This window comes from Neodiprion pinetum, chromosome 7, assembly GCF_021155775.2.
Source record: "Neodiprion pinetum isolate iyNeoPine1 chromosome 7, iyNeoPine1.2, whole genome shotgun sequence".
In the NCBI taxonomy this organism is placed as follows: domain Eukaryota; kingdom Metazoa; phylum Arthropoda; class Insecta; order Hymenoptera; family Diprionidae; genus Neodiprion; species Neodiprion pinetum.
In genome coordinates, this window is record NC_060238.1 from 23,560,079 (window position 1) to 23,587,037 (window position 26,959).

Below are 26,959 nucleotides of genomic sequence, written 5' to 3' on the forward strand. Positions count from 1 at the left end.
TCAATATTGTATACGATTTTCTTTAAGGGCGTTCCCATGAGACTTTCACAAGAAGATGTAAAATATAATCCTCCAGTCTCAATCGAGACCTCGTAAAACGTTTCATACGTGAGACTTTTGCTATGTTATTCTTAAAGACAATCTTCCTAATTTTTTTTGTCATCCTGTTATCGTAACTTGTATTTTAATATTTATTTCTATGACTAAGTATCATCATAAGACTCTGTAATCTCTGTAAGCAATTAAGTAATATAATAAAATTTACAAATTATTTTCCTACACACTTCGATTGAAACTTGCGAGCATACTTTTTGCCGGTTTCAAAATGTCAATGGATTTATTGACAAACAAATATTTTGAACGCAGTTTTGGGCAACGGTATAAGGTTGAAGGATTACATATCTTTGTGCGAACCAGTAACATAAATGATCAACAAGTTTGACATTCGTTTTCATAGTTATGGTATACACTACACTAACTATACCCGAATACAAACGAACCGGTCTTTGCTAATAAAGAATTGACATCCAACACATATTTTTGAAGTAAAAAAATTTCAAAAATTCACGGCCCAATAGGCACCGTAAATGATTTCAAATAACTACGCGTCCTTTAATTCTAGCCGTATTGAATGAATTTCATTTATTATCGATCAATATGCATGACAAAGAAAATTTACATTCCGGAGCAAATAGCCTTTATTTGAAATATCATGCTTTGAAAATCTTGAAAAAAAATTGTCAGTCCTGAAAAAATGTTGCATACTTCAATTCAACACATATTGAACAGCCCTCTAATAATATCTATCTCTATAATTGGAAAGAACATTTTGTTTCCTAGAGTTTATTGGGGCGTCCGTGGTATCCCGGTCTTCCCTACATACTGTGATTGTCAGGTATTTGATTACCTTGTGGTCAAATCGCCGGTAATACACGATTATGCTTCGTTGTAACAGTTCAATTCCCAGCTAGCACGTTTTTCACACACCCGCCCACATCGAATACACAACGGCACTTGACTCGCGGGCTTACTTTATTTTGAAACACGTCGCTTAAATGCGTGTTATTGTCTTTTCAGGGGTACGCGGACTCGAAGATATTCTAATAAATACGCGCCTTTGCGTTACGACGTATACATATGAGGATGCTTAAAGGCTCGCTAGGACGTAATGCTAACGGCTTGGATTTCTAAAAAAGCTTGACAAGTGTCAATTATACATTATATATATATATATTGCAATAGTCACGTTTGAACTGCGGTGTGTAAATTGAATTGAAATTGAATCGAAAGAGCTGCGGTTCAGCGGTAAAACCGCGTGCAAATCGTACAAGGGACACTTGGAGATTGAAGAGGTTACGAGACATTTTACGCGACTCGAGGTGAGTGAAATGATTTTAGAGAATAATCTACCTCGTAATGGGCGACGTAATTAACTGAATGCGATACTCGTTGAAACGGAGACGCGTGAAACAATTACGTTAAATTGTTTTTCATTCGCCTTGAGTCCTCCATTTTTCTTACCAGATTTCTCTTTGAACGTTGTTTGTAAACACAGATTCGGTACTCGGTATTTTCAAAATTTACTTCTGGGTTTCTTTTACTAGTGACCGGTAACTTGAAATTTCAAATGTATGTATGTAATTTTAAACCGACTTCACAAGGTCACGGTCAAATTTTACGAGTGATTCCTTAGATTGGAATCGAGTCGTCGTTTAGGTGAAACATTTATTTTCATCAATTGCCTCGGCGTTTTCTCGATATCCGGTTAGCATTTTATTTTGCACGCCGTCGATTTTTTTCCCCACGTAACAGAGGAGATGGAGAAGCAATGTCTTGTACCGATCAAAGTTTTCCAACTTGCTGATTCGTTGGCCGGAAACTGCTCTAGATATAATCGCTAATATTTGAAGCAATCGAATCAATCGGCACTGACTCGGTCATTTATTCTATATTTCGAACTTGCAGGCAAATCTCGAAGCGTCAAGATGCCAAAGCTCAAGCAGCCAACGCCCCTGAAAAAACGGGCATTCGATTTCATCGTGACTCACTGCGCGAGTTATTGCCACCAGCTGAGCGTCAAGGGGGATTTGGAGAAACTCCGTCAGAGCATTACTGAGATAAAAAGTGAGGTGTTTTCATGGCTACCGCCGATTCTTAACCAGCTCTCGGAGTTCTGCGAAAGATTTTTTGACGAATTTTCAAAGTTTGGCAAGGAGATGGCAAAATCGGGTGGTCGCGTTCGCTCGATGACGCACAGGAAAGTAGCGGTGGAGATAATGATGGACGTAGAAATACCTGGACTTCGATGTTCGGACTTGCACCTCGAATGCGCCAATCGTTCTGAGTATCGGAGATTTCAGAGCATCGAGGTATTGATAATGCAAAGTCCGTCGCACGCATTCCCATCTTCCAAAGCCATGAGCTATTTTCGTCTAGAAAACCTGATCGAAATCTGGTTGATAACCAGATGCAACAACCAGGAACTCCGGATAATTGGAACGCATTGCAAGAAGCTGCAAATCTTGAACATCACCTATTCGCGATACGTCACCGACGACGGATTACGAGCTCTGCAGATGTGCGCCGATTTACGCGTCATTGATTTCGTTGGCTCAGTAATCTCCAATGATTGCATCAACGAGCTGCTGTCGACGCATAAGAAACTGGAGGAGTTCAATATCATCAAACACGACTACTTGCCGTGGGCAGGCAGAGTCGAAGTATACGACCCGTGTTCGCGAGCAAGAGAGTTGGTCTGTCCGTCGATAAGACGCTACTGTGCCAGAGGGCCGGTTTCGGAGGCTAATCTAATCGCGATCACGGTGCTGTTTCCGAATTTAACCTATATTCAGTTTTGCTGTCAGTTTTTCAGTGACTTGACCGTATTAAAGAACCTCAAACACCTCACCGAACTCAGTTTCTTGAGTAGTTATTCCATATTGAGTCACGTAAGGCACCTGTTGACAACCGTCGGCGAAAATATTTCTTCGTTAGAAGTAAAGATGAGTTTCAGAGGGAACGAATATTTCAAACAGGATGATGTGAACTTCATTTATAAATTATGCCCAAATATACAGGAATTGATACTCCCTTACGACCCCAATGCACCGCACGATATATTGGTGGTGCCGCCTTTCAACAAATTAAAAGTACTTTCGTTAAAAAATAGCAGCTCGTGGGAGGCAACGGTAGAATTTCATCAATTGCCAGAGCTCGAAACTCTTATGCTCGCGAACTTTACCCCAATTGTACAAATTGTCGAACGTGCCATGTTCGATAATGTGAAATTCCCAAAATTGAAAAGGTTCTGCTCCATGCTTTTGACGGCCAGAAGAGATACCGGACTCGACGATTTGAATACAGTCGCGAGAGAGAGGAATCTTGATTTTAAAATTGTAACTATTTCCGATCATGATCTGTAGATGTGAGATTGGCCTTCTATTTCGCTAAATAATAATTTTCCTTCAATGCTGAATATAACTTGTTTTTCAATCAACGCTCGGTGATACGAGAGAAAATTTTGTACAAAAAATGTGTTCAATTATGTATAATAAAAAGTGTATTTCGCTATTTCGTTATATTCCAATTAGTTCCTGAGATCATTGCAGGTAAAGGATTCAGAGCATCTTCAGCGATTCGAATTCGTGTGCCAGACCGGAAGTAAAGTATGGTGAACGCGTGGCTGCGGACAGCCTCAACCTTCATCGATGGGTTTGACTCACCTAGAATATGGTAGTTCTCGACATTCCCATGGCTACGGTGACAAAGGCCGTGGTTACAATGAGGGTTTCAACGGCTTGACTTGGCCCTGAACGAAGGGTTGAGGACAATTTTCACCATGATTTTCACTCAGTGTACGGACGGTGCAGATGCACTTACAGCCGGGCACGGTCTAAGCTTTGTGAATTTATAATGCTCAAGCGGTCAGCTCTCTCATGAAAAATAAGGGGGTCGAACCTATCAAAACCAAGTTAATGAAAAAGTGCGCAAATTATCTTCATCATCTAATCGACAGTCTATGAGATACAGTTAAAATAAGACGATTAAATATTTTCTCGCAAAACGTCAATGAAAAATTCTAGTTTCGAAAAAAAAAACGTATCGTAAAAAATTCTTGGAAGGTGTGAAATTATTTACCTGTGTACTTACAATAGTGTACAAGTATTGACAAACCTTTATCCCTTCTCGTAAAACATTTTCACTTTCTGCTAGTAAGTGAAATTTCTTCTCTCCATCTAACGAATTTCAATTTCAATTTTATCTGTACTAAAAATTCGCTATAATCTTGCGATTATCTATATCTATACTAATATTATAAAGAGGAAAGATTTGATTTTTTGTTTGTTTGTTTGTTTGTTTGAAATGAATAGGCTCCGAAACTATTGGACCGATTTAAAAAATTCTTTCACCGTTGGCAAGCTACGCTATTCCCGAGTGACATAGGCTATGTTTCATTTTCAAAAAAATTAGGGATGCTTACTAAAACTTGAATAATCTCACCCAAGTTGTAAAAAAATAAACAAAAAACTTCCTTCATTCGCGTGCGCTGCGAAAACTATTAATGATAGAACAAAATGATGTATTACAATTTCTCAGGACAACTCACTGTAAACATTGTGTATCTTCTTTTATTATATTATTATATGCCCGTGCGAAGCCGGGATGGGCTGTTAGTTATACTTATAATTACAGAAATTTTTTCCGCACGACAACAAGTATGATGCTGATAAAAAACTAATCGCTTTTACGTAGAGTGTATCAAAGGTTACAGTGTCGATACTCGACGTCATAAGAATCTTGGAAATAGCCATTTTTGAAGCGATGTATGAAAGTTCAGAGAAGTTATCATGCTAAAACTTGATCAACAGGATAATTTTGTCAAACTTTGGCATTGAAATATGAAAGTATCGGTGAAAATATTATGAAAATTAACGTTTGGCTAGATTACCCGATGATTTTTCGTATTTCCATCTAAGCCTTTTCCCCGAAATCTACCCATAATACTTTCCTAATCTTATGTATTGTTTTTCAGCAACGTCCACGCTTATTTTGCGTTTCGGTAGATCGAGTAAAAAAGCACATATCAAGTTGCTTTATCGCCAAATATACTTCTAGAGGCATATGCTTAATCAAGTATTACACAAGTGAACTTTGCTCAACTGGAAAAAGGTTTCGTCTGTGAACAAGAGCCGATGGTCGTGGTAATAATCAAATTTTTTATAACACCTGCATGGGAAGTTCGACTTTGCGCACCATAAAGGGTACGCAAAGTAACCGACTCCCGACAGTTCGCATGAATTACATTGTCTGACGAACGGAAACGAATGACCGAATAAACAAACAGGTAGCTGAAAGTATTTGTAGAAGTTGTATCGCACATTCAAAATTCTCCGGACAATCGACAGAGCATCGGAAACACGTTTGTGATAGTTATTTCTTCGTCCTGTGCATTGGCTTAAAAATTATTCGTATGACGCGATAAACAGCAAAGAAAATTTATACGTGCATGTACAATAAAGTCTTCGAATAGTATTGAAGTTCAGAGAGCATCTGGTTTTTTTCTCTTTCCCTTGTCAAGGAGATCAATTCTCACTCGTTCAGTGTAGCTTTCATAGAACCCGCATGATATTTAGTATAATGATTTCTATATTCTTGGGAGAAAAATTTTCTTTCCTTCGGGTAACGCGTTCTTAAATGATATTTGGAGAAAATTCTCCGCTACCTTACGATTCATATGACTATAATAACGAAAAAATTTTTCGCGCGTGAACGAGTCTTTATATGACCAAAGTGTAAAATCGCTGTTATTTACAGTGGGTCGAAAGTGACGTATCGGTACGTGAGGTAAACTAAATCTGAAAACTACCTATTTTCGAGGTCATGTGTGAAAGTTCAAAGAAGCATCTCGAAACTTGAAAAGGAAAATAATTTAGTTCAGCTCATCAGCATAGGAATATAAAAGCATTAGTGAAATTGTTATAAAATTTCACGTTCGGCTTAATCTACCGATGACTTTTCAGATTGCTATGTACTGTAACGTTAAATTTTTATTGCTCGTTACGAACGACTCTGTAAAATGTAATTTGTAATTGAGAATAAAAAAAAAAAATTAAGAATCGGAGCTCGAAGCACACCTTCCAAAATTGAACAAATTTTAATTTTATCACTTCAAATAACTCCACGTTCTTTAATTCTACCTGTATTAAATGAATTTCATTGTTTATCTGTGAATGTCCATGACAAAAAAAAATTACATTCCGGAGCAAATGGCCTGTATCCGAAATATCATTTTTTGAAATCCTTCGAATAAAAAAAATATTACATAGTAAAAGAATGATGCATACTTCGATTCAAGGCATATTGAGCAACTCTCTGATAATACCTCAGTAGTGGAAAGAACATTTTATATTCTAGAGTTTATTAGGGCGTCCGTCGAGCCTCGGTCTTTCCTATATGGCGAGATTGTCAAGTATTAGATTACCTTGTGGTAGAATCACCGGTAATACACCATCATGCTTCCTTGTAACAGTTCAATTCCCAGCTAGCACGCTTTATACACACCCACACACATCGAATACACAACGGCACTTGACTCGCGGGCTTACTTTATTTTGAAACACGTCGCTTAAATGCGTGTTATTGTCTTTTCGCGGGTACGCGGACTCCGATACATTCTAAATACGCGCCTCTGCGATACGACTTATACACCAACGCATGTTTCCAAGCTCGCTGAGAAGAATGTCAACGGCTTGGGTTTATAAAAACCCTGACAAGCGTTAATTATATATTTTTATATGACAATAGCCGCGTCTGTGCTGCAGAGTGAAAATCAAATTGAAATTGAATCGAAAGAACTGCGGTTCAGTAGTGAAACCGTGTGCAAGTCATATAAGGGTCACTTGGAGACCGAAGAGGTTACGAGACATTCTACGCGACTCGAGGTGAGTGAAACGATTTTGGAGAATAATTTATCTCGTAATTGGCGACGTAATTAGCTGAATGCGATACTCGTTGGAACGGAGACGCCTGGAACAATTACGTTCAATTGTTTTTCGTTCGCCTTGAGTCACCCATTTTTCTTACCTGATTTTTCTTTGAACGTTGTTTGTAAACACAGATCCGGTACTCGGTATTTTCAAAATTTACTTCTGGGTTTCTTTTACTGGTGACCGGTAACTATTTTAAACCGACTTCACAAGCTCACGGTCAAATTTTACGAGTGATTCCTTAGATTGGAATCGAGTCGTCGTTCAGGTGAAACATTTATTTTCATCAATTGCCTCGGCGTTTTCTCGATATCCAGTTAGTATTTTATTTTTCACGCCGTCGATTTTTTTCCACGTAATAGAGGAGATGGAGAAGCAATGTCTTGTACCGATCAACGTTTTCCAACTTGTTGATTCGTTGGCCGGAAACTGCTCTAGATATAATCGCTAATATTTGAAGCAATCGAATCAATCGGCACTGGCTCGGTCATTTATTCTATATTTCGAACTTGCAGACAAATCTCGAAGCGTCAAGATGCCAATGCTCAAGCAGCCGATACCCCTGAAGGAACTGGTATTCGATTTCATCGTGACTCACTGCGCGAGTTATTGCCACCAACTGAGCGTCAAGGGGGATTTGGAGAAACTCCGTCAGAGCATTACTGAGATAAAACTTGAGGTGTTTTCATGGCTGCCACCGATCCTTGGCCAGCATGCAGAGTTCTGCGAAAAATTTTTTGAGACATTTTTGGGTTTCGGCTACGATATGTTGAAATCGGGTGGTCGCGTTCGCCCTCTGGCGCACAACAGAGCTGCGGTTGAGATAATGATGGACGTAGAAATACCTGGACTGCGATGTTCAGACCTGCACCTCGAATACCTCGACAGCCCTGATTACTGCAGATTTCAGATCATAAGCGCATTGAAAATGCACAATCCGCCTTACGGATTCCTAGTTCAGAATGTCCTGCGCTGTTTTCGCCTAGAAAACTTGACTCAACTCTGGTTGATAAGCTGGTGCGGTGACCGGGAACTCGAGATCATTGGAAGGCGTTGCAGGAAACTGCAATTATTGAACATTATGAATTCAATAAACGTCAGTGACGAGGGATTGCGAGCTCTGCGGCCGTGCACCGACTTGCGCGACATTGATTTTCGTGGCTGCGCTTCAAAATTGACGAACAATGCCGTAAACAGGCTCCTGTCAGATCTCAAGAAACTAGAGGAGTTCAATGTGATCAAAGACGACTACTTTCCGGGGCGAGATGAAATCAAAACATACGACCCGTGTTCGCGTCGACAGACGTTGGTCTGTCCATCGATGAAAAGCTACTGTTTGAGAGGGTCGGTTCAGAATTCAGATATAGATGCCGTCGTGACACTTTTTCCAAATTTGACTCATGTCCAGTTTTGCTGTGAGATTTTAGGTGATTTGCGGAAATTGCAAAATCTCCAGAGCCTCAAGGAGCTCAGTTTCTGGGGTAGCTATTCCGTAATACGTCATCTCGGGCATCTGTTAAGAATCATCGGCGAAAATATTTCTGTAATAAAACTGAACCTGCCTACTACAGTAGTCGGTCATTTGACGCAGCCTGATGTGAACTTCGTTCATGAATACTGCAAAAATATCCAGGAATTTGTATTCGCTTTCAAACCCAGAATGCACATGGATGAATTGCTGATACCATCTTTCATGAAATTGAAAAAACTGGCTATAGAACATTGCTACATGCGGATCGCGACGATTAAATTTCAAGAAATGCCAGAGCTCGAAGATCTTACGCTCGTGGACTTTGAGCCGATTGTAGATATTATATCATCCATCATGCTCGATAATACAAGGTTTGGAAAATTGAAAACGTTTTACTCCCCGACCTTGGATTCAACGGATCATCAGAGACTGCATGACTTAAATCAAATCGCGAAAGAGAGGAATCTCGATTTTTTAATAGTATTTCTTGATGATTGTTCCTTGTAGATATTGGCTTGCCATTCCATTTCGGTAAATCGTACTTTTTCTCCGATGCTGAATATCAGGGATGTGCGGGTAGCCCCGGACACTCGAAATATGCAACAATAGAGACGAAAATTTAAGCAAAGCGACATGTTGCCCATATTTTTCAATCAACGCTTACCAATCGGAGAAAAAATTTTGTATAAAAATGTGTGTCTAAGTATGAATAATAAAAAGTGCACTCCGCTATTTCGTTGTATTTAAATTAGTTCCTGAGATCATTGCAGGTAAAGGATTCAGAGCATCTCCAGCGATTCGAATTCGTGTGCTAGACCGGAAGTAAAGTATGGTGAACGCGTGGCTGCGGACAGCCTCAATCTTCATCGATGGGTTTGACTCACCTAGAATATGGTAGTTCTCGACATTCCCATGGCTACGGTGACAAAGGCCGTGGTTACAATGAGGGTTTCAACGGCTTGACTTGGCCCTGAACGAAGGGTTGAGGACAATTTTCACCGTCATTTTCTTTGTGTGATCGAATGGCAATGACGAACACAAATTGTAAAAGTTCTCCATAAATCGCTTTCAGTGGCAATTATTTATGAACGATTTCTTGGAAAAATCCCATCCATTACGAGTTTAGATTTGCTACTTCAGAAGCGCACATTTTTTAAAATGTAAAGCAGCTCAGAGAAACCTAGTGAAATATAAGCAGATTTTGGAGCCCGGTAGAAGGTGAAGTTTTCATAACGGCAGAGGCTACGTTCAAAATTGTTTATACAAAATAATGCGATAAGTTCGTTTTCTAATAGTGCTCTCATCATGAATCACGACAATATTTTTCAACTAACCACCAGCCCCGAACAAAACTAGGAAATTTCCCGGCTAGCCAGCTCCGTGAACTAACCGAGGGTCGCGTTCCTGTGACTAGTTTTTACGATCTTCTTAAGAGGGTGCGGAGGATGAGCATGGAAGGAATAATCAAATAGAAATGCGAGATGTTGGGGAAACGTGGGGCACGACGGACCCCCCAAACAGCTGATTAATTTTTCTGACCTTTGAGCACTGGGTACGAGTCGCTTTGATCTAACTCGAAGTAATTCGTCATCATTTTGCCGAAATTTAATTTTAAAACGACAAAAAAAAAAAAATAAAAGTGTACTTTCTTTTACTTCAAATAACTCCATCCTTCAATTCTACCTGTACTGAATGAATTTCATTGATTATCTATCAATATGTATGACAAAAAAAATTCACATTCCGGAACGAATGGCCTGGATCCAAAATATCATTCTTTTGAAAATCTTGACGTAAAAAAAAATGTTTCGTCCCAAAAGAACGATGCATACTTTAATTCAACGCATATTGAACAGTTTGTTTTTTTCAGTCTATTGGGGCGTCCGTCGTGCCTCGGTCTTTTCTATATGCCGAGATTGTCAAGTATTTCATTAAGTTGTGGTCGAATCGCCGGTAATACAACATCATGCTTCCTTGTAACAGTTCAATTCCCAGCTAGCACGCTTTATACACACCCACACACATCGAATACACAACGGCACTTGACTCGCGGGCTTACTTTATTTTGAAACACGTCACTTAAATGCGTGTTATTGTCTTTTCGGGGGTACGCGGACTCCGATACATTCTAAATACGCGCCTTCGCGTTACGACTTGTACACCAAAGCATGTTTCGAAGCTCGCTGAAAAGAATGTCAACGGCTTGGATTTATAAAAACCCCGACAAGTGTTAATTATATATTTGCATATTACAATAGCCGCTTCTGTGCTGCAGAGTGAAAATCAAATTGAAATTGAATCGAAAGAACTGCGGTTCAGTAGTGAAACCGTGTGCAAGTCATATAAGGGTCACTTGGAGACCGAAGAGGTTACGAGACATTCTACGCGACTCGAGGTGAGTGAAACGATTTTGGAGAATAATTTATCTCGTAATTGGCGGCGTAATTAGCTGAATGCGATACTCGTTGGAACGGAGACGCCTGGAACAAATACGTTCAATTGTTTTTCGTTCGCCTTGAGTCACCCATTTTTCTTACCGGACTTCTCTTTGAACGTTATTTGTAAACACAGTTTCGGTACTTGGTGTTTTCGAAATTTACTTCTGTGTTTCTTTCACGAGTAACCGGTAACTATTTTAAACCGACTTCACAAGCTCACGGTCAAATTTTACGAGTGATTCCTTAGATTGGAATCGAGTCGTCGTTCAGGTGAAACATTTATTTTCATCAATTGCCTCGGCGTTTTCTCGATATCCAGTTAGTATTTTATTTTTCACGCCGTCGATTTTTTTCCACGTAATAGAGGAGATGGAGAAGCAATGTCTTGTACCGATCAACGTTTTCCAACTTGTTGATTCATTGGCCGAAAACTGCTCTAGATATAATCGCTAATATTTGAAGCATCCGAATCAATCGGCACTGACTCGGTCATTTATTTTATATTTCGAACTTGCAGGCAAATCTCGAAGCGTCAAGATGCCAAAGCTCAAGCAGCCAACACCCTTGACGGAACTGGTATTCGATTTCATCGTTAATCACTGCGCGAATTATTGCCACCAGCTGAGCCTCAAGGGGAATTTGGAGAAACTACGTCGGACCATTAATGAGATTAAAACTGAATTGTTTCGATGGATGCCACTGGTCCTTCGCCAGCGTGCAGCGTTCTGCAGCAGTTTTATTACGACATTTTTGGGTTTAGGCTACGATGTGACGTCTTCGGATGGTCTCGTTCGCCCGGCGGCGCACAACAAAGCAGCGATTGAGATAATGATGGACGTAGAAATACCTGGACTGCGATGTACAGACCAGCACCTCGGACACCTCAAGGTCCGTGATTACCACAGATTTCAGACTATAAACACATTGGATATGCGCAATCCGCGTTTCGGATACCGACTTCATGATGTACTGAGCCGTTTTCGCCTAGAAAACTTGACTCAACTCGTGTTGGTAGGCTGGTGCAATAACCAGGCACTCGAGGTCATTGGAAGCCGTTGCAGGAATCTGCGATTATTGAACATTTCGAATTCACAAAGGGTCGGTGACGTGGGATTGCTAGCTCTGCTGCCGTGCACCGACTTGCGCAATATTGATTTTCGTGCCTGTGCTACAAGAATAACGTACGATACCGTAAACACGCTGCTGTCAACTTTTACGAAACTAGAGCAGTTCAATACGATCAATCACGAGTACTATCCGGGGCAAGATCAAACCAAAGCATTCGACCCGTGTAAGCGTGAACGGACGTTGGTCTGTCCGTCGATGGATCGCTACTGTTTCAGAGGGACGGTTTACAATTCAGATCTGGACGCCGTCGTGACACTTTTTCCAAATTTGTCTCGTCTCCAGTTTTGCTGTAACATGGTTGGTGATTACCAGATATTGCAAAATCTCCACAACCTCGAGGAGCTCAGTTTCTGGGGCGACGTTTCCATAGTACCTCATCTCTGGCAATTGTTAAGGATCATCGGCGAAAATATTTCTGTATTAAACTTACATATGCCTAATGGAATACCCGGTCTTTTCACACAGAATGAAGTGAACTTCGTTCATGAATGCTGCAAAAATATCCGGGAATTTTCATTCGGTTTCGTATCCAGAATAGACATGGACAAATTGCTGATACGGCCTTTCATGAAATTGAAAAAACTGGTGATAATACATCGCCACATGCGGACCGCGACGATTGAATTTCAAGAAATGCCAGAGCTCGAAGATCTTTCACTCACGTACTTTGATCCGATTGTAGATATTATATCATCCATGATGTTCGATAATACAAGGTTTGGAAATTTGAAAAAGATTAAGTGCCCGATCTTGGATGCCACGGATCATCAGTTATTGCATCACTTAAATCTAATCGCGAAAGAGAGGAATCTCGATATTTCAGTAGTATTTGTTGGTAGTAAATCCTTGTAGATATTGGTTTGCCATTCCATTTCGGTAAATCATACTTTTTCTCCGATGCTGAATATCGGGGATGCGCGGGTAGCCCCGGACACTCGAAATATGCAACAATAGAGACGAAAATTTAAGCAAAGCGACATGTTACCCATATTTTTCAATCAACGCTTACCAATCGAAGAAAAAATTTTGTATAAAAAATGTGTGTCCAAGTATGAATAATAAAAAGTGCACTCCGCTATTTCGCTGTATTTAAATTAGTTCCTGAGATCATTGCAGGTAAAGGATTCAGAGCATCTCCAGTGATTTGAATTCGTGTGCTAGACCGGAAGTAAAGTATGGTGAACGCGTGGCTGCGGACAGCCTCAACCTTCATCGATGGGTTTGACTCACCTAGAATATGGTAGTTCTCGACATTCCCATGACTACGGTGACCAAGGCCATGGTTACAATGAGGGTTTCAACGACTTGACTTGGCCCTCAACGAAGGGTTGAGGACAATTTTCACCGTCATTTTCTTTGTGTGATCGAATGGCAATGACAAACACAGATTGTAAAAGCTCTCCATAAATCGCTTTCAGTGACAATTATTTATGAACGATTTCTTGGAGAAATCCCATCCATTACGAGTTTAGATTTGCTACTTCAGAAGCGCACATTTTCTAAAATGTAGAGCAGCTCAGAGAAACCTAGTGAAATATAAGCAGATTTTGGAGCCCGGTAGAAGGTGAAGTTTTCATAACGGCAGAAGCTACGTTCAAAATTGTTTATACAAAATAATGCGGTAAGTTCGTTTTCTAATAGTGCTCTCATCATGAATCACGACAATATTTCTCAACTAACCACCAGCCCCGAACAAAACTAGGAGATTCCCCGGCTAGCCAGCTCCGTGAACTAACCGAGGGTCGCGTTCCTGTGACTGGTTTTTACGATCTTCTTAAGAGGGTGCGGAGGATGAGCATGGAAGGAATAATCAAATAGAAATGCGAGATGTTGGGGAAACGTGGGGCACGACGGACCCCCCAAACAGCTGATTAATTTTTCTGGCCTTTGAGCACTGGGTACGAGTCGCTTTGATCTAACTCGAAGTAATTCGTCATCATTTTGCCGAAATTTAATTTTAAAACGACAAAAAAAAAATAAAAATGTACTTTCTTTTACTTCAAATAACTCCATCCTTCAATTCTACCTGTACTGAATGAATTTCATTGATTATCTATCAATATGTATGACAAAAAAAATTCACATTCCGGAACGAATGGCCTGGATCCAAAATATCATTCTTTTGAAAATCTTGACGTAAAAAAAAATGTTTCGTCCCAAAAGAACGATGCATACTTTAATTCAACGCATATTGAACATTTTGTTTTTTTCAGTCTATTGGGGCGTCCGTCGTGCCTCGGTCTTTTCTACATGCCGAGATTGTCAAGTATTTCATTAAGTTGTGGTCGAATCGCCGGTAATACACCATCATGCTTCCTTGTAACAGTTCAATTCCCAGCTTGCACGCTTTATACACACCCACACACATCGAATACACAACGGCACTTGACTCGCGGGCTTACTTTATTTTGAAACACGTCGCTTAAATGCGTGTTATTGTCTTTTCGGGGGTACGCGGACTCGAAGATATTCTAATAAATACGCGCCTCTGCGATACGACTTATACACCAACGCATGTTTCCAAGCTCGCTGAGAAGAATGTCAACGGCTTGGATTTATAAAAACCCTGACAAGCGTTAATTATATATTTTTATATGACAATAGCCGCTTCTGTGCTGCAGAGTGAAAATCAAATTGAAATTGAATCGAAAGAACTGCGGTTCAGTAGTGAAAACGTTTGCAAGTCGTACAAGGGACAGTTGGAGATTGAAGAGGTTACGAGACATTCTACGCGACTCGAGGTGAGTGAAAGGATTTTGGAGAATAATTTATTTCGTAATTGGCGACGTAATTAGCTGAATGCGATACTCGTTGAAACGGAGACGCCAGGAACAATTACGTTCAATTGTTTTTCGTTCGCCTTGAGTCCCCCATTTTCCTTACCGGATTTCTCTTTGACCGTTATTTGTAAAAACACATTCGGTACTTGGTGTCTTCGAAATTTACTTCTGGGTTTGTTCTAAGAGTGACCGGTAACCATTTTTCATTGACCTCACCAGCTCAAGTTAAATCATACGAGTGATTCCTTAGATCGTAATCAAGTCGTCGTTAAGTTGAATCATTCACTTTCATCAATTGCCTCGGCGTTTTCTTGATATCCGGTTAGCATTTTATTTACACATAGTCGATTTTTTCTGTAAGTAATAGAGGAGACGGAGAAGCAATGTGTTGTACCGATCGAAGTTTTCCAACTTGTTGATTCATTGGCCGAAAACTGCTTCTGGATATAATCGCTTACATTCGCAGCATCAGAATCAATCGGCACTTACTCTGTCATTTATTCGATATTTCGAAGTTGCAGACAAATATTGAAACGTCAAGATGCCAAAGCTCAAGCAGCCAACTTCCCTGCAGGAACTGGTATTCGATTTCATCGTCAATCACTGCGCGAATTATTGCCACCAGCTGAGCCTCAAGGGGGATTTGGAGAAACTACGTCAGACCATTACTGAGATCAAAACTGAATTGTTTCCATGGCTGCCACCGATCCTTGGCCAGCCCTCAGAGTTCTGCGAAAATTTTTTCGAAATATTTTTATTGCATGGCTACGATACTTTAAAATCGAGTAATATTTGTCGTCCGATCGCGCACAACAGAGCAGCGGCTGAGATAATGATGGACGTAGAAATACCTGGACTCATATGTTCAGACCTGCACCTCGAATACCTCGATATCCGAGATTATCGCAGATTCAAGATCCTAGATGCATTGAAAATGTACGATTTCCCAGTTTTTCAAGCCCTGGACTATTTTCCTCTAGAAAATTTGACCGAACTCTGGATGATAAACTGGTGCACTAACCAGGAACTGGAGATCGTTGGATCGCGTTGCAGGAAGCTGAAAATCTTGAACATTTCGTATTCACGAAACGTAACTGACGATGGATTGCGAGCTTTGCGACCGTGCGCCGACTTGCGCGTCATTCATTTTCGTTGCTCTGTCTCAAAAGTGACCAACGATGCCATAAACGAGCTGCTGTCAACGCACACGAAACTACAGGAGTTCAACACGATCAGTGTCAAATACTTGCCGGGGCGAGACGAAATCAGAATATACGATCCGTGTTCGCGTCGACAGACGCTGGTCTGTCCGTCGGTAAAACGCTACTGTATCAGAGGGGCGGTTTGGAGTTCGGATCTAAACGCCATCGTGACACTTTTTCCGAATTTGACCAATCTCCAGTTTTGCTGTAGGTCTTTGATTGATTTGCGCGTGTTGCAAAATCTTAAAAACCTCAAGGTGCTCTGTTTCTTGGGCATTCATTCGGTAATAATTTATATCGAGCAACTGTTAACGGTCATCGGCGAAAATATTTCTGTAATCGAGATAAAGATGTCTTCTACGGCAGTCGGTCATTTGACACAGAATGATGTGAACTTCGTTCATAAATTCTGCAAAAATATCCAGGAATTTGTATTCTCTTACAGACCCACAATACGAATGGATAAATTGCTGATGCCGTCTTTTATGAAATTGAAAAAACTGTCGATAGAACGTTGCTTCATGCTGACCGCGACGATAGAGTTTCAGGAAATGCCAGAGCTCGAAGATCTTACGCTCGTGAACTTCGAGCCAATTGTAGATATTATATCATCCATCATGCTCGATAATATAAGATTTGGAAAATTGAAAATGTTTCACTCCATGATTTTGGAGGGCAAAGAGCATCAGAGACTCAACGGCTTGAATCAAATCGCGAAAGAGATGAATATCGATTTTTCAGTAGTATTTTTTGGTGATTTTGAATTGTAGATATTTGTTTGCCGTTCCATTTCGGTGAATCATACTTTTTATCCGATGCTGAATTTCGGGGATGTGCGGGTAGCCCCGGACACTCGAAGTATGCGACAATAGAGACGAAAATGTAAATAACGTGACATATTGCTCACATTTTAAATCAACGCTTGACAATTGGAAAGAAAATTTTGTACAGAAAATGTGTGTATAATTGTGTATAATAAAAAGTGTACTCTGCTATTTCGTTATATTCCAATTAGTTCCTGAGATGATTGCAGGTAAAGGATTCAGAGCATCTTCAGCGATTCGAATTCGTGTGCCAGACCCGAAGTCAAGTATGGTGAACGCGTGGCTCCGGACAGCCTCAACCTTCATCGATGGGTTTGACTTACCTAGAATATGGTGGTTTTCGACATTCCCATGGCTACGGTGACGAAGGCCATGGTTACAATGAGGGTTACAACGGTTTGACTTGGCCCTGAACGAAGGGCTGAGGACAAATCTCACCATGATTTTCTCTCAGCGTACGGACGGTGAGCAGATGCACTTACAGCCGGGTACGGTCAAAGCTTTGTGAATTTATAATGCTCAAGCGGTCAGCTCTCTCATGAAAAATAAGGGGGTCGAACCTATCAAAACCAAGTTAATAAAAAAGCGCGCAAATTTTCCTCATCATCCAATCAACAGTCTATGATATACAGTGAAAATAAGACGATTAAATATTTTCTCTCAAAACGTCGATGAGCAATTCTAGTTTCGAAGAAAAAAGTATCGTAAAAAATTCTTCGAAGGTGCGAGAGCATTCACCTTGGTATATTTGCAATAGTTCCTGGAACCTGGAGGCTGAATTCAACAACACCATTACAAAGATTGGCCGACCAAATACGGCTTGCTTCACTTATGTCGCTGTCGTTGCAAAATCGAAGAGAATGAGACCTGCAACAGTGCTTGCAGGTAAATTCAAGTCACCCGGGAGTGGAGGATAACTCAATTAACTTACTCGACGACCGGCAAAAAATGTTCGTTGATATTTCTGTGGTCGATGCGTCAGCCGTCCTCCACATCGGTCGGACGGGTTTCTACAGAAATCGAGGATAAGACCGACATTGTAGAAACACTGCCGTGCCACTGACTGGTATTTATTCGGAATGCTTCAATTATTTTTTACGTGCAGTCGAATGGGAAAGCACATCGCCTTGTCCGCGTAACTTGATCGAGTGTAGCTTTTATCCGTCTGTGTTTACAATTCGAAGCTCCTGATTTCTCTTATTATTCATTATTCTACTCGTGTCCTTCGAGACAAGTTAAAATACGATAGAAGTATCTGCTTGATCGGAAATTCGCAATCAGGAGTAAGAGAGTACCACCAGTCACAATTTCAATTTGTAATCTGGAAAGCAAAAGTACAAATTACAATTGCTATTTTCAATTAGTTAAAATCGGGTTTTCTTCTAACGACAAGTCACTCTACTGATTACAGCACGGTAAAGCTCACAAAACAAAAAAAAAAAATCAGAAACAGGTTCTATCAATTATTTGTAAATGAGTAAAAAGATGAAGCTTATCTTTTTTTTCCCCGATTTTATGACTGTAGGAAATTCAATGACATTCAGCCAAACAGGAAAGATGATTGTGATTATAATTGTCTTCGGCAATTTGACTCAGAATTGAAATTACTCGGGCGTTGATTTTTAAGTTTAAATAAAAAGTCGAATCTTCTTTTATTCCTCAACTACGAAATACCTTATGATTTTGCATAGACAAAAATTTCTAACCATAATTATTGTCCAGGTAGACAAGGATTTTGGAAAATCGGTCAAACCGATCAATGAGTTGAGTCAGAAAAAGTTACGTATCTTTTCTAAGTCATGGCATATATATTCGTTGAATTAGAGACTCGGTTCACATATTGTGCGATTCAAATGAGCCAAATGAAGCTATCGCGCCATCTAATCTTAATTATAAAACATTTCTGTCCATATATTGCGCAACGAACGGGAGTAAACAAGCAGTATCTAGTGTATAAATGTACATACCGATGTAATCTGCGGCAATTAAATTGCACGGTTATGACTCGAGTACCTTGTCGAGTAAAAGCGGGGAAAAAGTTATGAGAAAAATGCGTAATCCTCGACTCGACATCGTCGCGCATTCTGCACTGCTCATCACGAGTCACGGATATTCGCATTCTTGTAGACTTCCAATTATGAAATTTCTCCTATATACCATTTTCGAAAAGGATTTAATAAAAGTACGAGAGAAAAGGATTCAGAAAATTAGGTTTAATTGATCTTCACTTAAATCGTACAGCGCAGCGTCAGAAAAGCTCGTTTTTTGTTTCAAGGAACTGCAAATTTCGAAGTCCTTAAATTATGTGGTACTAACCACATGATATCGTGATTGAAAACATTGCTTTGTTTTTTTACTCTTTTACAGAATTTTCAAAGCAGCGCGAACGGCAGAAATCGGAAATTTGAAGAAAGCATGATTAGAATTGCGATATTCTATGTATTTTTGCTTGCGATAATTTAGATTTTTCTGCATTCTAGTTTTTCCATACTTTAACTTTACACTTGTTTAAATTCTACGAAACAGGTTCTCACGTTTTTGAAGAGCTAACCGAGCGAGGGTAAAAATTTAGGAATAATAAAAAATACAAGGGCGACAATATCGAATTTTTGAAGAAACGTTCGTTTCATTTATACAGTACAAAAATGTATAAAATCGAAGTATGGAGGAATAAAAAAATACAAAGGTTAGAATGTATAGAATGCCAAAATATAGAATCGTCAGAATTCGCCTGAATAATTTAAAATCGTAAACAGATTCTAGATTTTCCGTTTCATGTTTTAAACTTTCTATACTTCGTATTTCTTCATTTCGGTTTCGTATATTTTCGATCTTCTCTGCTCTGACCTTATACAAATGATGATTCAACGAATCAGATTTTCACGTCTTTGAAAATCGATCCTTCTATCAATCGGCGATTCTATTTTTTATCCCAAACTTGTGGCATTTAGATTTAATTCCAATGATTTCATATTTTTACCCCCCGATCGTTAACTTCCCGTATCTCTGTTTTAAAAGGAAGGAAGTTATTCTAATTACTCCGAAAATGAAAAGTTGGGTTTTCACTAGATCTCCACGTCTTGATGTTTAGAGAATCACCTCCCATCATTTTCAGATTTGGGTAAAAATTGGTACCGTGTTTGTTTTTGGGTCGCTAATCACGAATCTAAACTCGGATGTGAAAAATTTAAATTTGACGTATTCAATGAACGGAAAAACACAGAAAACATTTGGATGTTGATGAAAATTGGTACTCATTGGTTTGTCGGACGGCTGATAACGAATCTGAAGTTAGATGGGAAAATCCAAAATGTTGATCTAATATGGTGGGAAAAAAACCCCAAAAATTTCAATTTTATCAGAAATTGATACACGGAGGTTTTTTGGGTCACCGTTATCGAATCCAAGGTCAGACTTGAAAAATTTGCAGTGGTGGATCAATTATAGTAATTGAAAGTAAAAAAAAAATCGTTGTATTTTCATGTAATACGGTATCCGAGGGCTTGAAAATCGTTAATCAGGAATCTGATTTTCTAGTTAAATATTCGAATTGGTACATCATTCTTCTTCTTTTTTTTTTCTCTCTATAAATTTGGAACCCGCGGTGTGAGAACGAGAATTTCGAGGGCTGGCTCTCGGCCTGCATAAGCCCACTTGTTTTAATTTTTGCGCCCGAGGGTGAATTCCGAGCTGTTCTACGACACTCGGATATAACGAGAGAAACGAAATGAGTTATACAATGTAATAACACGTCTCGCGCCGTTCGCCCAGGGGCAGCTTGGCCTTTCGGGGTGGGGGATGGAGACTTTCTCTGTGACATAATTTCACAGCTGGGGAACACGGCGAGGCTGTTTCAACGGAAGCTGGACCAACTCCGGCATCGGCAGTACCAAACTCTTCGCAGAATGGCGAGGTGGCACGGGAATGGAGAGGCCAAAGCGATCGGCGTGGTCCTCGTCCTTGCAGCGATCCTCGATGCTACGTCGGCCGGATTTCCAGAGGTTAGAATTTCCCCATTTATCATCAATTTCACTATTTTCAATCCAACGATCGCTGCCGTACACTTATTCGCTATTCTTACTCCCTTACAGTAAATGAAATAGAACTTGCTTCCGTCAAGTACAAAATAAATATTCCTTTCCAATTGTGACTAAAAAATCTGACATACATTAATGGTATTTTTTCCATTATGCTGCAATAATTTGATGTTATTGAAACGACGAATTAATGGCGACGACTCGTCTCGCTGAAAAAAAAAAAAAAAAAAAAAAAAAAAATGAACGCAATCAACTAAACCAACAAACAAATTTAACGTTGCGATCACCGGAAAATTCAGTATCGACATTGATCACATTAAATAGTTGCTCGTACCACAGATTTTCTTGTACATTTTACGGTACTTCTTTTATTTTTTTTTTTTTTATTTTTCATCTAAATATTACGAAATTTGTTGGCTTCTTTTTTTTTTTGTAATCGGATAACGAGCTATTCTAACTTGCACGTCAAATTTTTAAAATTAAATGATATTTAAAGAAAATTCTTAGAAAGTAATTAGAAGCGTTTCTAATAAGAGGGCGATTTGTTTTTTATATTTTAAATTTTCTAAATCGATCGATGCCAATTTTCTGCGATTTTTCACTGCCCTAGATTAATTTTCCATCCAAAAACTTGTCAACTTTCCGGCAGGAGAAGAATTCTCTTCAAAGTTTCATTTCATTTTCAAAATTTGCCGGGAAATTTAGAATAGCCCGTTATCCGATTTCAAGACGAAAAAAATTTTCTTAATATTTAGATTTCAGGGAAAATTTTTTAAGCGCTGCGTTCAAACGACCCGTCATTTTACAAACAGTTTTTACTAACTTTAACAGATAAGATATTTCCAGTGAAAAAAGCAATTGACTCAAACTTCCGAATTTGCAGCACCGCGCCATCGACGTTGGCTACAATGGCTACCAAAATTTCCAGCCGGTGGTTTCACACCATCGTCCGATAGTTGTCGAGGAACCGCGAAAAAAGAGCGAGCAGGACTTCAGCAAGATTCCCGGGATTCCCGGTGTGGATTATCCCATCTTTCACAAGGTTCCTCCGACCAGTTTTTCATGCGCCCATGTTCCGTACGCACCCGGAATGTACGCTAATGTTGAAACAGGCTGCCAGGTGATGAAAAAATATTTTTTAGTTACGCGAGCTTTTTTTCAAACTCATTTACATTTTTTTCTCCATTTATTTTACTGCTTCAGACTAGATGTTCAAAATCTTTGATTCAAATGTAGTGAAACACATTTCACGCCACACCCTGGGTGAAATTTGTTTTGAGCTTGCGAACTTTTTTAAACCTTCTCTTGATTGTTTTCCTGTTTCGCTTCGCTGCTTCAGGTCAAAAACTTGAAGAATTTGGATTCGAAAGCAGTGAAATATATACATTGAGATACACCTTAAGTAAACATTTCCTTTTAACTGCACAAGCTTTTTTAAAGCTTCTCTCCATTACTTTCTTGTTTTACTTTACCGCTTCGGATCAAATATCAAAGATTTTAAAATCAAATTCAAATGCAATTAAACATATTTTCGAAATCACTTGGGTGAATTTTTATATAGCTATTTAAGCTTTATTAATTCTCCTTAAGATCATTTCCTCATCTTACTTCAATTCCTCGGACGTAAAACACAACGATTTTAGATTCGTATACAATCAAACGCATTTTGTAACAAATTTTGTGTAAAAGACATTTTCTAATTACGCAAGCTTTTTTAAGCTCGTTTTTTTTCTTTCGTTTTTTCTTTCTCCGCTACACATGCAACAGAATTCTCGATTTGAAATTCAAACCGCACGCTTGCACATATTTGAAAGCTCACACGTTAGATAATTTTCCCTCTGTACAAAGAGAATATCTAATCACAATAAAACAATTTAAAACGCTATCGGCAGCCTTAACATTGCACCACAAGAAAAAGAAAAAGAAAAAGCAAGAGAAGAGATAGTAAATTTTCAATCACATCTTTGACGTGACATCCTGACCTTATTTTCGGAGGATTTACTTGATCGCTGTACGGCTTAGAGATGCTCTTCGACTGCAATCATTAACTTGATCAATACTCTGCTGCTTCCCCAGGGCAGAGCTGTAATGGAAAATTGAGATGAGCAATATCTTGTGCAATCTTAATTAGAGCCGTAAAACATGCCTCACAATCAGGCCAACGCGTATTTTATAATCAAACACTCTTCGTGTGGATAAAAATTAAACCAATGGAGTGTTTCAAAACTGTTTGAAATGATGATTGAAAATCTGAAAGCAAAACAAGTTGTATTTTATTTTATCTGAGAGGTCGAGAATTTTCACTGTACCGTAGTTTTTCATTTGATTGTCAAGATAGCAAATAGTTTTTTCTATTTTTGGATGTAATTTCATTTTTTTTATTTTTTTTTTTTTATGGTCGTTATTTTAATAACGTAGATTTAAAACCGTAGATAATTAATAAATTATACATTACGTTGCAGTAATAATCTATTTTTCTCTTCGCATTTGATTTTCGTAAATTAAATGCAAAGAATTTTCGTTACCCGATAATCTTTGTTGTCGTTATCACATGTACCAAAAATATTGCGATTGAAAAATGATCTATTCTGCGAATACGATATGAATTGCACATATCACATATTCAACTGTCGTCTATCTCGCTCCAATGTGATTTTATGGTTCAGATTAACCGAATCGTTCTGCGATTACGATCAAATTGCAACCAAGTATTGTACATATTATTTGAGGCAATTTGGAATTTTGCATTTTCGCAAGATAAATTTCATCCTGCGCTTCACAAAAAAGAGGAAGACAAATAATCCTAAAAAAAAAAAACAAAGAAACAAATTGTCAATATTGTCATTCGCAGTTTTGGAACATTTGTATTAAACATACGAATACAAAATATATTTTTGCAAAAAACAAACATCCGCTATCGCTCGAAACAAAGCGAAGACTAAATGAGAGAAATAAATGTTCCAAAAAACGCGGATTAAGGCTGCAAATCAATCTGATCGCATACGATGGAGTCGGATTTACGGAGTTTGTTCGTTTCACGCTAACGCAGGTGTCTAAGAGATTGTAATATTTAATAATAATGCATGCCTTTCACGCGCGTTCCGAATTGCGAACAGACTGATATTACACGTGTCGTGATAAGTGACACCTCGTACCGGCTTCGATGTCTCTCTCAGCGTTCGGATCCTGCTGGCTGAATATAATACAACTTGCACAATTCACGGGACTAAAACTCTAGATCATAATATTTTATCCCCCGCCCCCCAGGCATATCACGTCTGTCACGATGGAAGAGAGGGACACCAGGGTGCCTCATTCCTTTGCACGAATGGAACCCTGTTCAACCAGCATGAATTTGCCTGCGATTGGTGGTACAACGTTAATTGCGCGGACGCGCCTTCTCTGTACAGGTAAATAAATTTATTGTGGATTATCGAGTGGTTGGTGGAATTTTTTTACTTCAAATTTTTGGGAGGGGCTGAAGTTCCGATTTTGAAAAGTTCCGAGAGCGCCTAATTTGTGAATCATATTGCGGTGAAACTTGAAGTAAAGAAATCAAACTTTGGAGAAACAACGAAGTTTCGAATTGTCCGAAAGCCGACGGTTCAAAGTTCCGAAATGCACTATTCCGTGAAATTCAAGTCACGATAGAGCAAAGTTTCGAAAAGTACACTGAGAGGAATTTTTAGTTCCGGTTACCGCTCAGTCCTTGAATATTTTCATTTTTTACCACTATCGAAAAATATAGTTCTAGGTAGAAAATGAAAATTAGTTTTCTAGCTGTTAACGGAAAGTCTGGTATCCGTTACTATTCTTTCTCATTACGATCGCTGTTGCTATATTTGTTTGTATCTCTTGCGAAAATTTGATGCTTGTGCTACGACAAATTGACGTTGAAGCCTTATTTGAATACATATTTTGTCTGTGCAAATATTCAAATGATTTCATTTCACTCCGTGAATAATCTCTCAACCAGAATATGTCGGCATGTCTGAAAATAAGTGAAAATAAAAGTCTGCCCAAGTAATATAAGGCAAGGAATGCAAAAACTTTTTTGCGGTTTAGTGCAAATTCGCTTTTAATCATGCTCATTGATTGCGCGACTTATTGTTACGGCTGTGAAACTGGACTCGATATATACACGCGTGTAAAACGAGCTGTGAATGTAGTTTAAATGTGACTTTCTATTTCGTTGGGATCAAAGCACGTATCTATCCGAGTTTTATATAGATCGGTTTCGTAACCTTGCAAAGTGAGCTGCAGCCCAGATTTTACATACATAGGATAACGCGCGTATGTTGCCGCAAATTACATAATAATACAATATATATATCAAAAAAATGTTACACATTCGTTCATTCATCAATTATTCACCAAATTTCAGCCTGAATTTGGATCCAACGAAAAACCCGTTCGTCCCGAAAAAGAAACCGGAAGAGGAATCGCAACCGCATCAGGATAAGTTCAAGATCGCAATTTTTTAAACAGTTTAACAAAACAGATATTGGAAAATCGTGAACAAGACGATCAACTTTTTATCGATATTTACGAAACTTGGCAACTGTTTAATACGACGCGTTCAAAATTGACAAATGGCTAGCAAACCGGACAAAGATTTTGCGAAACAAGATATCGATATTTTTTCCTTCTTTCTAACATGAGGTGAAAGGTATTTTTTATACTAACCCTCGCTTCGTCTTAAATCGTGCAAAAATCTGCCCGTGTATTTTTATTTATTTATTTATTTGTTTTTTTTTTTAATTCTTTCTCTTCCGCAAAGTTACCGAACTTTTTGTGCAATAATTTGCACTTTCGGATGAAACGAGACCGGCTTTGAAACTACTATTCATTCGCTTGGTTTATAAAATATTACCATCGCATAAATCATTCCAATTATTCACGCATTATTTATATGGCAACCCTGAACATTTGTCTTTAAGAGTATGTAATTAGAAATACGTATTGATAAGTATCGATTGTGAGGCTACGTAATGCTATATATTATTACACATATACACAACTAAATACACACATAACTCGTAAGCGTATAATTTTATAATGTAGGCTGATTTCAGCAAACTCGTGTGAAATCGGTGGACCGAATCTCTTTGCTCTCAAATTTCCACCACTCGTATTTAATATATAACGTATATAATACATTATTCAGAAAGTCACCGTTTTCACCGATATTCCTGAAACAGTCGTACGTACGTACTGCAGTTATCATATTTTATGTACAGATTTAATATATTTACCCAGGCTATATTTATTGTCACGATATTATCATAGATCATTTACAATTTGTAAAAAAAGATGAGCGTATTAATGTTACTTTTGATATCGTATAATCGCGATGAATAAAATCTTTATCGTCAATATTGTTCCAACTATTCCATATGTTTGATCGCAACATTATGTATGAATAAAAAAAATTTATCCAGCAGAATTGGATGTCTATTATTAATTTCTTCGGATTGATTAACACAACGAAAATAAAGCTCATATCTTTTCTCTCATTTCAATTTTGATATATTTCCGCAAATTTAAGATTAAACCATGTACGTGACGAATTTATGCTATAAAATAAAAGGAAACGAAACAAATGAAAACAAAAGTTGCCAAGCTTTGTTCACTGTCAAATTATTTCAACAGTTGTTCGTTTTACTTCTGATTTAAATACGAACGTTTGATTTAAGGCATTGTTTTTGAAGAATAATAATTTCCACGAGACTAAATAATAGTAGAAAAAATCTTTGTTTCTTATACGATCGTGAAATCAGTAAAAGTTTTCAAGTTAAATAGCAGGTACTGAAAATTACGTTGACTGCAATTAGAGAGCATCACCGAATAGTTATAGACATATGGAAAAAAAAACGGCACGTTTACCGCTAATTATCCCCCTGCCATCAAACGAGTACATCAATTCCCAGGAATCGGGTAAACACTCATTGCGAAATTGAAGTCTCTTGTAATTATACATTACGCTTTTACGACGAAAGCAGAATAACTTCTAGGTATAAATATACGGTTAAAATTACAAATGGCAAACGATTAGTTAGCGTGTGTTTCAAATTTACACAAGCGCGGAAAAAT

General features: G+C 38.7%; 5 protein-coding genes across 7 annotated transcripts; all 5 read left to right on the plus strand.

The window, feature by feature from the left end:
• Positions 1–975: 975 nt before the first annotated feature.
• On the plus strand, positions 976–3,546 carry LOC138190304 (uncharacterized). The gene is made up of 2 exons (XM_046633947.2): positions 976–1,379; positions 1,966–3,546. The coding sequence occupies exon 2, from the start codon at positions 1,986–1,988 to the stop codon at positions 3,420–3,422; it is 1,437 nt and encodes a 478-aa protein (XP_046489903.1). The 5' UTR covers positions 976–1,379; positions 1,966–1,985; the 3' UTR covers positions 3,423–3,546.
• A 3,019-nt stretch (positions 3,547–6,565) lies between these two features.
• On the plus strand, positions 6,566–9,181 carry LOC124222708 (uncharacterized). Of its 2 annotated transcripts, XM_046633948.2 has the most exons (3): positions 6,566–6,941; positions 7,502–8,330; positions 8,414–9,181. In XM_046633948.2, the coding sequence occupies exons 2-3, from the start codon at positions 7,522–7,524 to the stop codon at positions 8,415–8,417; spliced, it is 813 nt and encodes a 270-aa protein (XP_046489904.1). In that variant the 5' UTR covers positions 6,566–6,941; positions 7,502–7,521; the 3' UTR covers positions 8,418–9,181. The 2 variants fall into 2 exon arrangements, with proteins under 2 accessions (XP_046489904.1, XP_046489899.1); XM_046633943.2 differs by having other exon boundaries at positions 6,599–6,941; positions 7,502–9,181.
• Positions 9,182–10,424: 1,243 nt separating this feature from the next.
• On the plus strand, positions 10,425–13,101 carry LOC124222709 (uncharacterized). The gene is made up of 2 exons (XM_046633949.2): positions 10,425–10,852; positions 11,413–13,101. The coding sequence occupies exon 2, from the start codon at positions 11,433–11,435 to the stop codon at positions 12,873–12,875; it is 1,443 nt and encodes a 480-aa protein (XP_046489905.1). The 5' UTR covers positions 10,425–10,852; positions 11,413–11,432; the 3' UTR covers positions 12,876–13,101.
• A 1,370-nt stretch (positions 13,102–14,471) lies between these two features.
• On the plus strand, positions 14,472–16,991 carry LOC124222710 (uncharacterized). Of its 2 annotated transcripts, none has more exons than XM_046633951.2 (2): positions 14,472–14,764; positions 15,319–16,991. In XM_046633951.2, the coding sequence occupies exon 2, from the start codon at positions 15,345–15,347 to the stop codon at positions 16,773–16,775; it is 1,431 nt and encodes a 476-aa protein (XP_046489907.1). In that variant the 5' UTR covers positions 14,472–14,764; positions 15,319–15,344; the 3' UTR covers positions 16,776–16,991. The 2 variants fall into 2 exon arrangements, with proteins under 2 accessions (XP_046489907.1, XP_046489906.1); XM_046633950.2 differs by having other exon boundaries at positions 15,325–16,991.
• A 3,686-nt stretch (positions 16,992–20,677) lies between these two features.
• LOC124222713 (uncharacterized) lies at positions 20,678–26,242 on the plus strand. The gene is made up of 4 exons (XM_046633954.2): positions 20,678–20,830; positions 21,750–21,986; positions 24,134–24,276; positions 25,251–26,242. Exons 1-4 carry the CDS (start codon positions 20,735–20,737, stop codon positions 25,348–25,350), a joined length of 576 nt encoding a protein of 191 aa, XP_046489910.1. The 5' UTR covers positions 20,678–20,734; the 3' UTR covers positions 25,351–26,242.
• Positions 26,243–26,959: the final 717 nt, after the last annotated feature.